Below are 16861 nucleotides of genomic sequence, written 5' to 3' on the forward strand. Positions count from 1 at the left end.
GGACAAGGGCGGCGGCGCGCGGTCCACGCGTCATCGGCGCGCGCCCGCCCCGCCCACCCGCGCGTGCGCGGAACCGCCCCCGCTCCCCCCCACACACAGACCCTGAGGGAGCGCAGCGCCCCTCACACACAGACCAGGCGCGGTTAGTGAGAATAAAGCCGGTTTAATAATTCAAATAGCAGCTCAGGACGCCTTCCCCCCGCTCGTTACACATGGTTGCACAATCAGGTTTTTCAAAATCATCGTTTCCAGGTTTACGACATGCAAGTGACCATGAAAATATTTGGTTGTTTTGGTTTTTTTTTAACTTTATTCTTTTAAGTTTCTGAACAGGCACTTACATGAGGGAGTTGGATTTGCTCTCAGCCGAAGATATCCGCATTAGGAGTATCCTAGCATAAAGTACACAGAGTCTCTGCTTTATCAAAGTGCCGCAGTAATAAAACAGTTCTTACAGAAATGTAATTTGATTATTTACTTACTCATAAAGTAAGGTTACCAATGACACTTGCACCGGAGCTGAGAAGCCTTGGTTTAAAGGCCAAGAGAACTGAGTGCAAGTTGCCTTCCTCACAGCAGGCTTCCATTTGTGCCAAGCCACAGGTGTGACACAGAGCCACGCTCCGTGTGAACAATCAACACTTCACTCCTTTAAGCTACTTCTCCAAACACTACATGCCTATGAGATGATGATAAAGACAAACAATCTGCTGGCCAGACAAGCTTCTAAGTTTTAAGGCTTGCCTGGCTTTGGATACCTTTGCAGAAGCCCAAAGAAGCTCGTTTGCTCTAAGAGTCCCCAGAAGGATGTCCTTTGGGGACATTTGCCTCTCCTGTCATGACAGTTTTAGACATTGACTGTGAAGACAGTGGAATCATGAAGCCAGGAGGAAACACAGTTTCACATATTTGCAAAATAATCGAGGTTACCAGCATTTACTTCATCAATAAGATAACTATCTTCAAATACTTTACTCGCTCACCACCCAAGGGTGAACTCATGACATCCCTACAGTCACTAATTACTGGGTAACGAACCCCCAAAAGTCAGGAGCAACTGGTGTGAAAGACTTAGAGAAGTCTGACAGAGAACTGGGGGAGAGAGGGCAAAGATGTTTCCCAATATTCTTTGTTACTGACAGATGCAGAGCCTCTTAGAACCCCTGGTCTGAGGGCTCCAACCATAGTGCACGTACATGCAGCTTCAGTTAAACCCTGCCTAATGTAGTAATCAGGAGATTTTAGGACAAATGCACCATAAACCTTGATTTTTAGTGTGATTTAGTCATTGTGTCTTAATGCAGTTTCAAAACAAAACAAAGCAAATAAGCAACATTGGAAACAAACATGCAATAAACAACATGAGAGACAGGAAATGCTTTAGTCTACACTGTAGAGGTGAGCAGCAAAAATCAAATATACCAGCCTACCGTGCATGGAAATAACTAGACTTAAGCTTTTGCATACCCAAGTGCATACAACATTATCAAATAAAAGAAAATGTGCAGTATAAAATAGTAGCTTAAGAAAGTTCCAGTGTTTGAGAAAGCACTTTATTTTAAATGTATATACATACTTGAATGTTTAACTGAAGAATGCTTTAGTAGCATGGTAAACGCAGCACTGCAAGATGAAGGAAGACAGTTGTAATGGGAATTCTGGCCTTCTTTTCCCACAGGCTGCTGCCATCTTGAACCTGCTGAAGCACTGCAAAGTTTTTCACCTCAGACCAGTTCACATTTCGGGTTGCTCAGCAGATGCTTGTGACTCTGGAGATTCAAATCGCTGGTGGAAGTTTGTCCGTTGTTTCCTCAGCTTCTCAGGAGCTTTTCTCCATAAAATTATTTCCTAGTTGAGGAAGAAAACACTCTTGAAACCAACAGCTGCCATTAAGGCAAGAGTATCAAGTTCCTGATAAACTAAAACTTTTGGGAAAATAGAAAAGGTAACCAAACACAAGAGTCCACAAAAAAATGCATCCCCACAACTTATCAGTGCAGTTCATATAAAAGTTACAGAAAGACACCACTATAAAGTTTACATATTTAGTTCCTGCTTGAATACTTGCAATCTTGAGCAGTCACCCCTTCCTTAACTATCCTACCCTCAATTTTAATAGTATTAAAGAGTTCAAGGAATTTTTCTTCCTCCTTTTCTCCAAATCCAAAGCCTAACCATAGCCACTGTATGCTCCAGCTCCCCCTTGTTTCCCATGTTTAATTATACTGTGTTGTCTCCTTTGTAGGAGGAATATTTTGATCTAATCCACACAGCTTCTTCCAGTGACCCTTTTGGCTGCCCCTCACCTCATCTTCTCTAACATTTTCAGGGAAATTTCCTCCGTAACACTTTGCAGTTTTAAACCCAGACTGTGTGCAGGAGTGCAGGAGAGGAGATTCCTCTGCAGGAGTTTCAGGAAGCAAGCAAATGCACCAGTAGCTCATTTTACCCACCAGAGTTTTGTCTGGGTATCCCCAAAGCAGGTTCTATGGTACTGAGCACCCTGTCCTTGCTGGAACAGCATCCAGCATCCCCCTTGGCTCCTTTTCTGCAAGGCCCCATCACCTGCAGAGCTGCCAGCACAAATGCTTATGCCACACGTGAAGCACAGGTGAAGGCTCAGAGCAGCACTAAAACAGCCCAGGTAATTCTGCAACAGGACCATACCTGCTGTTTGAAGTATCGTCTGTCCTCTTCATCCACAAGCACCAGATTTAAGAAGTACCTCACTGAAAACTTCTTGTTCACATCCCTCATTGTTGGAGTTGGGTCATAGCCTGCTAAGAACAATCTTATAGGAATTGACTCACCTGCAAAAAAAACAGAGACTTCAAATTAGTTCCTTGCATCTGGAATAATTAATACAGTTTCAGAAGACGTGGAAAATAAAAGTGTTTCCCAAGCTCTGTCTGTGCTGCTCCTTGGTTAAAAACAAACAAACATGCACAAGACAAAAAAAAAACCCACCAAAAAATCAGAAACGTAACACTGAGCACAAAAGCAAGCATGAAATGAAAAGTGAGAACCCTTTCTCAGTGCAAGCAGGAAAGCCAGAAGGATCAGTATTTTGAACTCTCTAGAGCTGGTCTACACCATGGAGTCAGGTTTGAGGAAAGAATCAGTCACAGAATCTCCAATGGTAAATAAGAGTTAAAGTTACTAGGATCCCAAGGAAATGCCCTAAGTCCATAAAAATGTCATCTCCAAATAAAAAATGCATCATCATTTCAGCAACCTAAGGGGAAGTGTGGTTTCTCCAATTAAAAAAAACTGTGTAAGTCCTCTCTTCTGTCCCAGATATTTTAAATAGGATTTAAATTAAATTAAATTTAAATTAAATAGATCTTTTAAAAAGGATTTTAGCACCATCTGCTCCCCCTTGAAAACAATCACAGTTACTTACCTTTAACTGGTGCCCCATCCATTATTTCATACTTTGCAATGGTTTCTGTCTCTGTTGTGGTACTGGGTCCTGGTGAAACAAGTTTTCTCTGTGAGAACACACACTTCAGTTTTAAACATTCACAAAGTTTTATAGCAACAGCTTCCACTCTGCAGCTTTTAAATTAACACAGCACCACATTTTTGCCTTTGTCTTGCATGTAAGTCAGCCATGGCTGAAGCAAGCAAAACCCTCTCCCAGGCAGGACATCTCTTTCTGGCTCTCTCCCCACCACACTGACACAGCAAGGCAGGCAGCAGAGCTTCAAGGAGCCCTGGATACGCAAACTTTAATCAAGGGACAAGCAAGAGGGTCTGGAATCCTGAAACTGCTCTGCTTGGTGAGCAGGGCTAGCAACTGGTACTGCTGGGCCATGCTCAAACTAGAAAATGAAGGGTTATCAGCCAGAAATAAAGTAGAGCTTTCTGCCCTTCCTCTAGTGGAAGCTTTCTCATTCTTCACAGAAGAAGCTCCCCAGAACCCCAGCCCCTGGGAATGAAGTGTCCTGAGCCACAGCCTCCCCTTGTTCCAGTGAGTACAAACCTGATCTGCAACAACCAAGCTGTTTCTGCTTCAAAGCCACCTGGTATTTCCATCCTATCCATTGTTTTGGATGACAGAAAATGGCACACTTCTAGAACATGACTGATTCCTGCTGATGTTCACCAAGCCCCCTTAACCAGTTAATCCCTGTAGAGGCAAGGGGGTCTCCAGGATGCATTTTACACCTCCTCCCTTGCTCTTATCTATTGAGGCTGATTAAACTATTGTATATTTGTGCCCAAATTCCATTTAAAGGGTTCACATTTGTGAAGAGTCACAAGAGTCACAATCCCAGAACAACTGAACAGACTGGCAGTGTTGACTATGAAGTATTATTGCCAAAGCACAAAATGCAAATGGCAGTCACACAGCAGGGAGAAAGAAGCTGGTGGAGCACTGTCCAGCCAGCACTGCAACCACTGACTTCATTCTCCAGGTCTGCATGAGGCCCAGCTGGCACACAAGCTGCCATTTCATTTGGACTCTGTTTCTCTTACCAATTCCAGTAATCTCCTTTTTGATCAGCTGCAACTCCATGTGCTGAATTTTTATTCTCACTAAGAGGAAATATATTTTTCCAACAATCACATCCTTTAAGTGATACCTTTAAGAGAACAAAATGGGGGGTTTTGTTAAAGAATAAACACAAGTTTTGCATCTTCTTGAACACAAGTCACACAGGCAATTATCTGCCTAGAAACTACTTGGAGCTCACTTCCCCAGTGAACTAAGCACTTGAGCCAGACCAGAGCAACTAAAATATTTCCATCATTCCATCAGTACCAGTAAAGGAAGTGCTATCAGTCATACTGAAAAGGTGGAAATGCAAAAATTAGGTCTTAAATATTTGCTAGTGACCTTCCTGTTAGCACTGAAGACAGAATAGCCAACTAGATCTCAAAAAGGCCTTTGTGCAATTAGTACTTTACATTTTAACTCTCCAGAAGGTGAAGTTGCACACCATATATCACATACTGGACCCTTTTAGACCAAGTTACTTACTTAAAAGCACTTTACTCTGACACTTACTTTGACTTATTGTATTCAAACTCTATGTGGAGACAGTCCTCAATGCCTACTTCCATTTTGATGGAGTTGTTTACATCTGGGTATGTGGCGAGCTGGTGAACAATCAGATCATATTCTTTCACCAAGTCTGACAGCCGTCTCACTATTGTCACTTTCAGAAAATACCTAGGAGGAAAGCCACGGGGTTAGCCACAATTATTCAGGTTTGCTAATAAGAGCCCTCATGTTCTGAAGTACAGCTGTTCTTTGAAAGACCAGTGCACAATCCATAAAAAGGAGCAAGACACCAAAATACAAGACACAACACATGTGGGAGTGTTTCCTTCAGTTGTGGGTATGGGTTTTTCTTTTAAAGGAGAGACACGGACTGTCTTCACTTGATTGAACTGGAGGAATTTTATTTATACAAACAGCATTGAGTGATTCTAAATTAAGTAGAAAAGACCACATTGTGTTAAAATCTCCACAACTCCAATCAAGGCACACTAGCTACTGGCTTTTACATGTTCTATGTAATAACTAAAAGGAAGAAAGAGGGGGCAGCATAATTGCTAAATTATGAATTTTCTGCAGGGGAGGAGAGGAAAAAAAAGGTTTAGCAGTTACAAACCTCAGTCTGACGTTGGCACCAATGTAGGATTCATATGGCTTTTCAACCTGCATGAATTCAAAGTCATAGTTTCTGCTTTGGGTCAGTTCTCCAGGTAAGGCCAGTTCTTTCACTAAGTTTACAAATTCATGGGTATTGCTTTTGTCATTGAAGAGTTCTAAAGTTAGAAAGTTAAAGGAAAATATGTTTCAGTGTTTATTTTTAGCAAACAAAATTGCCTCTAATTTGGCAGCAGCAGGTGGGAGAGTATGAGAGAAGCAGTTAACTTAAAATACACATATTTGACCAAATGTTTTATTCAGGTTTTAAAATTACCTTCAGTTCTAGCAACCTACAGTTAGCATCCCTAAAGAACTAACTGGAATGAAGAGAACTCATTGAGAGCTTCACTTGCATGGCATTGTTTGTTAATGACAGTTTAGCTAGCTTTAATAAGTACTTCTTGCTTTGCATGCTCTGTAATTAGTACTGCCTGGTTTTCCAGCATTTACTGCTGCAGGGACAAAACCCAAGCAGTGTCAGGGCTGCCTTATTTAGGACCAGTGATCCTAATCTGGTCTGCAGATTAACAACATCTGGCAAATAATCTATTGTTACTACTAGTGTACAGTCAAATGGCTTCTAATGGCCCCTGGTCCAAGTCAGTCATTTGGAAACAAAGGCAGCTGCACAGCCACAGCATCTCCTGTCCCCAGAGTGCTGCCAGTGATTCATTCCTAGACATGTCATGCAATTCTCACCAAATATCACCCTCAAATCAAAACCCAAGCACTTCAGTATCTAAAAATAAGCTTCTCCACCATTCAAAACTGAACATCAGCATGGGCAGTTTTTCAGAAAAGAGTAAATGAACTAAACCAACTCCACAATTTATCACTGCCAATGTGGTAGAAACTGACACTAACTAGTAACTCCTATTTTGTAATATAACCACAAATTGTCTAAACATGTACTTAGTTTGCTGGGACAAGAATTTATCTAATGCTGCATATCAAATACTTTTTTGCCAGTCAGAAAAGCTGTGCTCTGCAGAGCTGGTCTAAAATACAGCTTGGATATGGAGTTAGTCTGCAAAACAGTGCAGATATCACTACTGGAATGCTTTCGGCACTTCTATTCTAACACTGGGGAGGATGCAAGAAAACATGGACAAGTACAAAGGGCAGCAGTTTAAACCACATCTGCATAACTCTGTGCACTTGGAAGGATGCAAGAAAACATGGACAGGTACAAAGAGCAGCAGTTTAAACCACATCTGCATAACTCTGTGCACTTGGAAGGATGCAAGGAAACACGGACAAGTACAAAGAGCAGCAGTTTAAACCACATCTGCATAACTCTGTGCACTTCCAAATGTAGCATAACAGAAAGTCCCAGAAATGCATGAATTTCAAGAAACACTACATCAAATTAAATTCATCTAGAGAATAAATGTGTAAGTCAAGATGAAAACCAATCTGTACAGCTGACAGAAGACAACAGGCTAAATGAAGGTGACACACCTGAGACCTTTTTTCCTCTCTATATGCCTCACTCCCATCACAGTGCTGCTTTATTCTCAAAGTTTAATTTTACAACCTTACTGATCAAAACCTCCAAGCATAAAGCAGCAGGTGCCAGGACTCAGCCACATCAGCTACACAACACTTCAGACACAGAACACTGGAGCCTACCGACTGATGAGAAACAGGGAATTTGTGAAATTCCATTTAAAGTCAGTTGTGTGAGGCTGAAACTTGAGCAATTACTTCCAAGGGGGACAGCGATGCAAAGAGCTCTCTGAGAGGGAAGGAATTTTAGCACCAGCCCAAGGGTGCAGAGAGATAACCTGGACTGGTAAGCAGTAAATATAATAAAGATTCCTCATAGTTCAACTCTAAGCAGACTTTGGTAGTGACAACGAATTTACATTTGTAATAGGTTTTATAAAACCAACTACCATAAAAATTTTAAAGTATTTTGCTATAGGCTGCCTCTTAATTTCTTTTCTATGCCTCTCTTCTTTCAGAGAAGACCACAAGTTTAGTTTTCCTAAATCTCTAATGCCTATTAATCCAACCTTTAGCTAGTCTGAGACAGACTGAATACCCACCAACCCATTTCTCCCAATGACTTTCTGAGCAGCACTAATTAGTACATCACTTGTTTTAAAGTAGGGAAAACAACTTTCCTCTGGCCCTTATCAGCCACTGATCAGAACAGGTTGCATTGTCTGAGCCCAACTGCTGACAGTCACAATGCCAAGCTCCATAAACCACAAGCACCTAAAAGCCCCTTTAGAGCTTAAACTCACCAATTTGTCCTACAAATTCAATTCTAATTCCTTGGTGCTCTAGTCTCTTCCCATGTTTAAGGGAGACGTTCACCTACCAAGGAAAAAACAAAAAAAAAAACAACCAAAAGTTAATTTTTTTCAGCATTTTCATTCTAACACAATCTCAGTAAAAAGGAAAACATCCAAGAAAAAGGAAACCAAGATCTCTTCTCAAGAACTTAAAGGCAGACAGATCAAACAGCTGATCATGAAATTAAGCATTTCCAAAGCACCATTAAAACATTCAAGAAAAATCTAATCATCCACGAGACTGAATCTCATAACTAAAATTGGAACTTTCAAGTCCCAAAATTAACTATCCAAGCCAGAGCTCAAGCAGAGCCAGTCGTGATGCTTCAAAGCATCTTCTGACTGTCACATCTGCAAGCTCAAAAATGAAATGCCATGAGATTGATTCCTTTCAAGTCATGTGAGCTTCAGTCCCTTCTCTGGCAGACAGCTAAATACTGGTGTTGGCTAAGTCAATGAAAAATAACAGATAATGAAACCCACTGTGAAGACTTTCCCTTGTGGCTCTGATTCTCAAAAACAGACAAGAAAGGGTTCCACAAGGTTAGGTTGTATTGAGATATGTAGATATTAAGCATATAGAATGTTTTCTTGTAAGGCAGCGATGACCAGAGAAATTCCTCTACAAAAATCCAGCACATTGTCACTGAGCTGGAAGTAAACCACTGGAACAATCCATCTTTGTGGTGAAAAAAAGGACAGGGTGTGAGAGAAGCTGCCCAAAAAATTCCTGGTTTCCCACATCCCCCTGTGCCACTGTGCCTGGGTTAGCCAAAACTCATCAGGCACCCTCAGGTGTCCCTGATAGAAGCCAGCAGTGTCCCATCAGGGCATCACAAGCTTCTCCCTCTGTTTCCTGGTTTCAGGCTCATCTTGTGTCCTTCACATCCCTGCAAGGACCCTTCCAGAGGAGCAAGGTCTCTGTACAGAAAGGCATGGCCAGAGCAGGGAGATGCCCAGTGCTACAGGCCAGCCAAGACCAAAGCAGGCATCCAGAAGTCAATCTCAGAACCCAACTCAGCTCTTCTGAAGGAAGAGTGAATCATAACAGAAATACTCAGAGTGAGAATGGCCCCAGTAAAACAGTGAGGGCAAGGAGTGTCTAGTTGCAATACTGAATGCAGGGAAATCCTTCTGGCAAGCTCGACTTCATTGTCTTTTCTCCCAGTAAGAAACACTCCTGTTGACTCAGCAGTCAGCTGAACTTCATACTTGCTCCTCTGTTGCAATTCAGAAATCACTTCAGGGCATGGAGAGCAGGGCTTATCTTCAGGGTATGCAAATTGCCAGCCAGAAATTACTGTTACCTGTACTGGATTGTGGATTTTGGAGTTCAGAGGGAAGGGGAAGCAGGGGGATCCAGTTTGAAAGAGTTTTCTCATCAGAAGCAACAGCAGGATTGCACATCATTGCACAAAAAGCTTATTCATAAATATCAGATGACCAGAAATAAACAAACAGTTACCATTCAAAAATGCTGACTTCTATCAGCTGCCTGAATGGCTGTGGTTTAAAAAACCATACATAGCAAAAGAGTTCCTCTTTGACTGACAACCTAAGCTGAAAATGCACCTCTCACAGCAGTTTTTCATTTACCTTCCAAAATGCATTGGCATGCCAGAAAAGGAACAGTAATTAAGAGTCACTTTTAAATGAAAATTTACCTTTCCTGAAACAGACTCTCCATCGTAGAAGAGAAAATGCTTTTCTACTTTACCATCTTCTGTTTTGATTTCTGCAGGTTTCCGTGTTTCAGCGTCATTGAGTACGACATCAATCTCACACACAGGAACGAAAAGGTTTCCAAGAAAACTCTGCAATAACAAGAACTGGGTAAATTACTACACAGAGAAAACTCCATTTTAAATGTGGTTACTTGCAGCTGTACACTATATGCTGGGGAAAAACCATTTGTGTTCCCACCAAGTGACAAAGCCATTATGTATCAGAGCCCCGAGGAGCAGTGGTGACAAAGGACAGCTGTTCATCCAGCAAATAACTGGAACCAGATCAGCGACAAGCAGTGACAGCTCTCACTAAATATCATATTTATAAAAAGTACTCAGCGTAATTACCATTGCTACCGCTACAAAACTCAAACTCTAGAGCAAAGTGGAATGGAAAGAAAGAGTAATATAAAAGTAACAGGGGATCAAATGCAAAGCCCAAACATCCCCTGGCTGGGGAGGGGGAACTGGGATTTCTTTGCTGCCTTGCCCACACAGCACAGTTGTCTGTGCAGACAGCACCAGCAGCTCTCCAGGCAGCTCTCAGCTGTGACAGAGGGGTGTCACAGGTGTGTGACACTGGGACACTGCTCCAGGCACAGAGCTGTCCTCTCCTCAGAGTCTCTGTGCTCCAACTTTTGACCTGCAGCAAACACAAGAGCCCATCCTTTGATCCTACACAAACACCCCTTCCAAGGAGCAGAAAACACGCAGCTCTTCGTGCTCCATGGGAAACTCAACAAGATTAGTGCAAAAGCCAACATTTTAACATTTTCCTCCAAAGATTTGGGCACTAATCTGCTTTGATGTACTAAAGCAGACGACACTTCACTAATTCAGTGTGATTCTTCTGGGGTTTTCTGAGAAATTACACTGTGTTCTCCATGAGAACATCTGCTTCAACCAGATGAATTTGGTACACATGAAACAGTCTGTCCTGCCTTTGGCTGGAGCTGACTTCTTCTAGATGTACGTTCTCCCAGAGTTAATTTCCTCTCAGTAGCTGACACAGTGGTGTTTTTTGGATTCAGTCTGGAATAACACTGATAACACACTGAGGTTTTAGCTAAGTCAGGCTCATTCCAAGTCAAGGACTCCTTTTGTGCCTCACGCCCTGCCAATGGGGAGGCACACCAGAGAGCTGGGAGGGAGCATGGCCAGGGCAGGTGACCCAAACCAAAGGGATAATTCCCCACCTCAGAATGTCCTGTCCCCCCTAAACTGGGGGAGTTACCCAGAGGGGGCTGGCAGGCCTCTGGCATCAGCCTGCAGGTGGTCAGCAACTATATTGTGCATCACTCATTCATGTTCCCTTCCTATTATTGTTATTATTTACCATTATTATATTTTACTTTGCTTCAATTATTAAGCTCTTATCTTAACCTACTTTTGCTTCCCCTCCCCATCCCACCAGGTGGGGAGATAAGCGAGCGGCTGTGGCGGTGTTTTCTTGCCAGCTGGGGTTAAACGACACAATCGCTGCCACCACATCAGTTTAACACTGAAAAAAAAGGAGTGAGAACCCCCTCCAAGACATTCTGGGGACCTCAAGTTTGAAATGCAGAGCCTAGGGGAGGATTTGATCAGAATGCTGCTGCCCAGCAGTAGGAACACTGAGGGCCTTCATGCTCACCCCTCCTAAAGGAAGGACCCAGAGCAAGCTGGAGGTAAAGACTGAACTGACTTTGGGTGTGCTCAGCAATCAGCCCCACATCAACCCACAAAGGTGTGTGTGAGTGACTCCAGCTGAACCCTGCTACATCCACCACACGTTCTGAGGTGGAAGCAGCAGCAGATGACCAACAGGGCCAGCAGACAGAAGACCAAAATGTACTCCAAGTCTCTGCCAAGCACAGATTTGTGCAGACTGCTGAAAAATTCTTTTTGCTGTTTTGTTTTGCAAACAGTGCACGCTAGAACCATTACTGATTCTTGGCTTCAGAATTCCAAACTGTAGACTATTTGAATTAGGACAATATGAGACAATAGAAACAAAGAGTTATGGACACAAGATACTTTTGAGCATGGCCACATTCTTCCTTGAAACTGTACTTGTTTTCCAGATTAGTCTTATACTCCCCTCTAACTAAAGAAGGAACCGCTTTGCCCTTAAGCAAACTACACAGGATGCTCTCACAGTACCTTCTGAATTACAAGCAGACCATTTAAATGGTCAGCCAGACCAAACATTGGTAACACGTCACTCCTCAGGAGACTGCACGTAAATATTTCAACTGCACTCCTCCGAGATTAGCTATGATCTCCTTCAGAGAGAATAAGAACATATGAAATAAAGAAGTCGGCAGCAGGCATCTCCTCCAGCTGCTATCGAAGATACCGTTGTGGGGAAACTATGCAAAACAAGAAGTATTTTAGATAGCTATCACAGGGCTTATTATGTTACAGTTTAAGAGAATGCAGACAGAGAACTGGGGTTTCCAGAAACTGGCCAAACGCCAGGCTCCGCTCGGGGTTTTGTGCACAAGGCAGACGCTGGAGATTGTGCCACATCAGGACCTAAAGCAAGCCGCGTTCGAGAGCCGCACGGAAGGACTTGTGGGAATGCCGGGGGCTCACAGAGGGTACAGAAACGCCGGCCTCGCACGGAGCCCCGAGCGGCTCCTGCACGCTGAAGGAACCCGAACACCCCAGGACACAAAGCCATCGATCCAGAGGCTCTTTAAGCGCGTATTTTTTAACTCCTCATGGGAGCTCCCGGAGCACTCGGCCCAGCTGCGGGCAGTTTCCCGGAGGGTGTGCTCGGTCCGGGGCTGGCAGCGCTGCCTCACGGCACTGCCGGAAGATCCCGGTAACCCCGGGGCCGCCCGGCCGCTCTGCCCGACGGCAGCTCCGCGGGGCACACGGAACCCGAGCCGCTCCGCCAAACCCCGCCCTACCCAGGTCATGCGGGCACTTTTTATCCGCGAATAAAATTAATAATCCCTTAAATCCTTAGTTCTGGAAGGAAGGAGGGGGAGAGGAGGCACCGCCCTGCCCAGGCCGCCGCCGCCGCCTCAGGCGATGGCGGATCGGCGCTGCCCCCCCCCGCCCCGCACTCGCCATGGTACGCGCCCGCTCCGCGCCCCCCTCACAACCGCCACCCTGTCGTCCCCCCCCGCACTCACCATGGTACGCGCCCCCTCCGCGGCCCGACACCGGCCCCGCGCGCACAGCACCAGCCGCCCCCGGCCGCGCGCCCCTGCTCATGTGACCTTACGGCTTCCCCAGGCCACGCCCACCCCCTCCGGGACACGCCCCGCCGCACGTGACCGCCCCTCCAGCCCCGTGCCCGCCTCCGGAGGGCGCCCCCTGGCGGCCGGGAGGGGCAGCGCTGGGAGCTCCCCTCATATATAATAAATAACGCGGGGATAAACCTTTCCTTTGGGCACGAATTGGCGCTCGTTTTCGGCATACGCGATTGGCTGGCTGCTGTAAAAGTGCAGGCGGCTCCCAGCGCACAAAGGGTTGGATTTTTCCCCTCAGAGCACGATGGCTTTCCCACAGAGCTGGCTGCGCACCCATCGCTGACCCAGGCCGTCGCTGTTGTTCCCCCCATGGGGATGGCTGCCGCACGCACACACATAAAAAGGCAGTTCAGACTGAACAACAATGCTTTTAGTAAGCGAAAGCAGTAAAGATCTTAAGGCAGAGTTTTTATTGGTGCTGGTTCAAAACCGCGTCGTGGCTGTCGGGTCAGGCTGCGGGGAAGGGGCGAGGCAGCGGCGCATGAGGGGCATCCCCGGCCCTACAGGAGCAAATCCTCCTCCGACAGCTTCTCCTGCAGCTCGCTGCCCCGCAGGCTCTCCAGGAGGGCAGGGAAGCTGTCACTGTCACCCAGCCCCGAGCCAGAGGCTGGCTCTGCCTCCGCCACGGTGCTGGAGCCAGAGCCGGCGTCCTCACTGGAGAGAGGGAATATGTCACCCAGCTCCTGGTGCCTCTTCATCCTGAAACACAGAGTGGCAATCTTATCTCTCACACGAACACAGCAAAGCCTCACATTACCGTGGGCGAGCCACGCTGTGACAGGACTGTCAAGGCAGGAATAATACATTTAGGGGTGCTAGTGTGAAAAATGTGTATTTTATGATTGGCTTTTCGCAAATATTCAAATGAATATTATATGTGTTGTGTTAGAAAGTAATGCTGTATTAATTTTCTTTAGTAGTGTGTTACATATAGTTTTAGGTTATAACAAAATGTTAAAATAGAAACTATGCTATGTAGGATGCTTGTTTTAAAGAAAGGACTCGCACTGAGATAGCAGCCACAGGGCACCTGAATCTTTCAGAGAAAGAGAATTTATTGCTCCATTATCAGAAGAAACAAACTTCTTCCTGCCTCACTCGGGCAGAACGACGCTGTCAGGATTCAGAGGAAGAAGCTGACAGTGCCCAGACAGAATCCTGGGTTTGAATGGAATTTATGCATCGTGGATGAGGTGTGTATGAATATGCAACAGGCTGCTGTTTTTAAGGGCTAATCCTCTGTTAACGTGGGTCCTTTTTCGGGCTTATTTTGCCCAGAAAAAGATACCTGGACGTCCATAACTCTTTGTTTCTATTGCCTCATATTGTCCTAATCCAAATTGTCCAGATTATTACTCCTCTAATTATATTACTATCTTACAACCGTTTCATCACTTTTAAAATTCCAAAAAGGAGTGGCTGGCGCCGTGAACTCACAGGAAGGGGTCAGCCCCGGGAGGAAGGATCCTGTTGGCCCCACCAGAGGGCATGTGGAACCAGGGCCCCTGCTCCTCGATGCAGTTGGCAGACCAGGGGTAGGGCCGGCACCTCACCCGCTTGTACCTCGCCCTCTGCGCCGGAGCACCTGCAGGAACCACGGGGACATCATTCACCAGCTCCTGGGAGCTCTGTCAGCACCGAGCAAGGCCGAAAGGAGCGGGTGGAGGTAATTGGAAAAGTAAAGTAACCCCTCAAGACGTTTGTTTTAAACTTAAAATGGCTGCTGACACCCTGAGTGATATTTTTGTCATCAGGCACGCCTGGCACACGGCGGGAGGAAGCCCACGGGAGATCCCAGGGAATCCCCTCACACAGAGCAGCCCATGGGAAAGCCCTGCTGGCAGCAAGGCTCGTCCCCCAGTATGGCACAGCCACGGGGGCTCAGCCTCCTGCAGCTCTCCTTGGAGGTGAAAATAATGAGAAAACCTCTGGGGACAAGGCACCCAGCGCAGAGAGCTGTGCCCTCCTTCCTCTGGTGGCTCCGGCTCTGCCCCTTCAATTTCAACAGGCTGAGTTTTGATGGGGACGTGAGAAACTCAAAGCAGGTTTTAGGGTTTATGGAGGCTCTGGGAGCACTTGCCAGAGGAGACACTGTTCAGGTGTCTCCTAGACACAACAAGGCTTTGTAAATCCTGTTTTCAGTTCTGAAGCTCCCCAGGTGCCTGATTGGGGCTGTCACTGAAAATGTGGGTCCTCAAAAAATACCAAAACGACAAAATAAGGATCACATCATAAAGATAGGAGCAGCGACATTTCATCCTTCCTCTTGGTCTCATGTAATTAATTTGTTCAGAAACCTCCTGGTGCATTCTCAACCTGTTGGCATTTGATCTATTTTCTTCTCCGTTTCCTGGGAATATCTTTCTGTAATTACACTCCTCTATTGCCCTATATATTTCCATAATGTGCTGGATGACTTTCAGCTACCTCCTACACTCTTCTGTAAAAGAGAAAACATCTCACGGGTGTGATTTCCTGCTGCCTCTACAGCATATTCCCTTTTCATACTTATTTTCTTCTCCTCGCCTATTATTAAGAAGGTTTTTAATGATAACAGTGGCAACAAAATAAACAGCTGCAGCTGAAAAAATTGCAAATAAGCAACCCAGAACAAGCAGGCCATAATCCCTCAAAGATCAGCCTCAGAGTGGCGATGCACATTGAGAGCCTATCACTACCACAGCTTTGGTTTGTGGACAAATTATATCTATATATATTATATCTCCATGCTTGAAGAGCAGTTTTTCTCTCAGGAGAAACAAACACACAGGGCACGGCATCATGAATCAATATTTCCCTTTTGTCATTTTTGTGGTGCGTGTTGCAACGCTTTACGGAATGAACCGTTTGGTTTCCTCACACTTACACCCAGTTTCCTTCCCTGCTGCCCCCAGAACAAGACCGTAGGAGTTATGACATGGGAGCTGTTACACACCATGTCTGCAACTCACAACTGAGTAACAGCAGCAACCACACCACTTTGAAAGGGACTTTTAGAAAATTATATCTTGAGATATGCTGACTGAAAACATACTCGCATGCAACAGCGTATTTTGTTTTGGAAAAACTGAAATGTTCCAATTGCAAAAAGCACATTTTCTTGCCATTCCCCCCCAGAAAAAGAAGCATTAGCAAACAGCCTTTCTGGCAGACCTCATCACCCCCAGAAGAAGGCCAGTTTGTAAACTCAGAGGCTGCTCTCTCAGCCTCCATGCCTAGCCCAGAAAGAGGATTACAGCGAGAACAGCCGCCCCGTTTTACCTTGCGCTGTGCATCCCACAAAGAGGATTAAACACACAGCCAGGCAAATCCTCCCGTTCCATCTGACGAGGAGCTGCATCTTGGCTGGCACCCCTCTGCTCCAAGCAGCCCTCACCTCGGCGTCACGCCGCGCGAATGAGAGCGGCGAGGACCAGATCGACTTTTAGAAAAAGTTTCCAAAACCTCAAAGCCAGCCCATAACCTGCGTCACCACTTCCTGGGGGTGAGACATGAAGAGAAAAGCCCAGCTCTGGGGCCTTCCTGCCTCCATCAGGCCAGATTCAAGCTCCTCTGCCTGCACCTCCTGGTTTGCCCGAGGAGGAGAGCAAACCCAGGAGCTGGGATGAAGGTGGTGCACTCATCCCACCCAGCCTCTGCCCAGTGCTGAGAGTGAAAAAACAGTGCTTAATGTTCCCTGATTTTAGGTCAACTGCACTTTTGCATTGGCACTGGCACTGCTTTTCCCTGCCTCAAGCCCTCAGCAGTCCAGCAGATGGCTTAGAAGCCAGCTACTCACAGTCAGGACATGTTTCACCAGCTGGGGAATCCTCTTTTCCCACAGAAGTGAGTAAATGATCTCTGGCATCTCATGCCAGGCTTGGGCTTGATGTTGATTATTTTAAGCAGAATCATAGATATTCGCAGCAGAAGTGAAAAAAA

General features: G+C 45.5%; 2 protein-coding genes across 2 annotated transcripts; both read right to left on the reverse strand.

Annotated features, from left to right (window-relative positions):
• Positions 1 to 143: 143 nt before the first annotated feature.
• Positions 144 to 12902, reverse strand: VPS26A (VPS26 retromer complex component A). Its single transcript, XM_058029540.1, is given in 10 exon segments — positions 144 to 1848; positions 2668 to 2810; positions 3404 to 3472; positions 4483 to 4589; positions 5015 to 5179; positions 5625 to 5781; positions 7918 to 7990; positions 9633 to 9782; positions 12821 to 12844; positions 12846 to 12902. Coding segments are annotated over 10 exon segments (1059 nt in total). The 3' UTR covers positions 144 to 1734.
• Positions 12903 to 13308: 406 nt separating this feature from the next.
• On the reverse strand, positions 13309 to 16332 carry SRGN (serglycin). Its single transcript, XM_058029541.1, has 3 exons — positions 16202 to 16332; positions 14378 to 14525; positions 13309 to 13639 (listed from the first exon to the last, which is right to left on the reverse strand). The coding sequence occupies exons 1-3, from the start codon at positions 16278 to 16280 to the stop codon at positions 13441 to 13443; spliced, it is 426 nt and encodes a 141-aa protein (XP_057885524.1). The 5' UTR covers positions 16281 to 16332; the 3' UTR covers positions 13309 to 13440.
• Between the last annotated feature and the right edge of the window lie 529 nt (positions 16333 to 16861).

The sequence above is a fragment of the Melospiza georgiana genome, chromosome 8 (genome assembly GCF_028018845.1).
Source record: "Melospiza georgiana isolate bMelGeo1 chromosome 8, bMelGeo1.pri, whole genome shotgun sequence".
NCBI classification, from domain to species: Eukaryota; Metazoa; Chordata; class Aves; order Passeriformes; family Passerellidae; genus Melospiza; species Melospiza georgiana.

Bases quoted from the DNA above. Each gene is read 5' to 3' on its own strand.
- SRGN (XM_058029541.1), bottom strand. From the start codon at position 16,280: ATGCAGCTCCTCGTCAGATGGAACGGGAGGATTTGCCTGGCTGTGTGT. The intron at 14,526-16,201 runs GTAAAACGGGGC...TGGTTCCTGCAG, and splicing joins TGTGGGATGCACAGCGCAAG to GTGCTCCGGCGCAGAGGGCG. The intron at 13,640-14,377 runs GTGAGTTCACGG...TCTGTGTTTCAG, and splicing joins CCCGGGGCTGACCCCTTCCT to GATGAAGAGGCACCAGGAGC.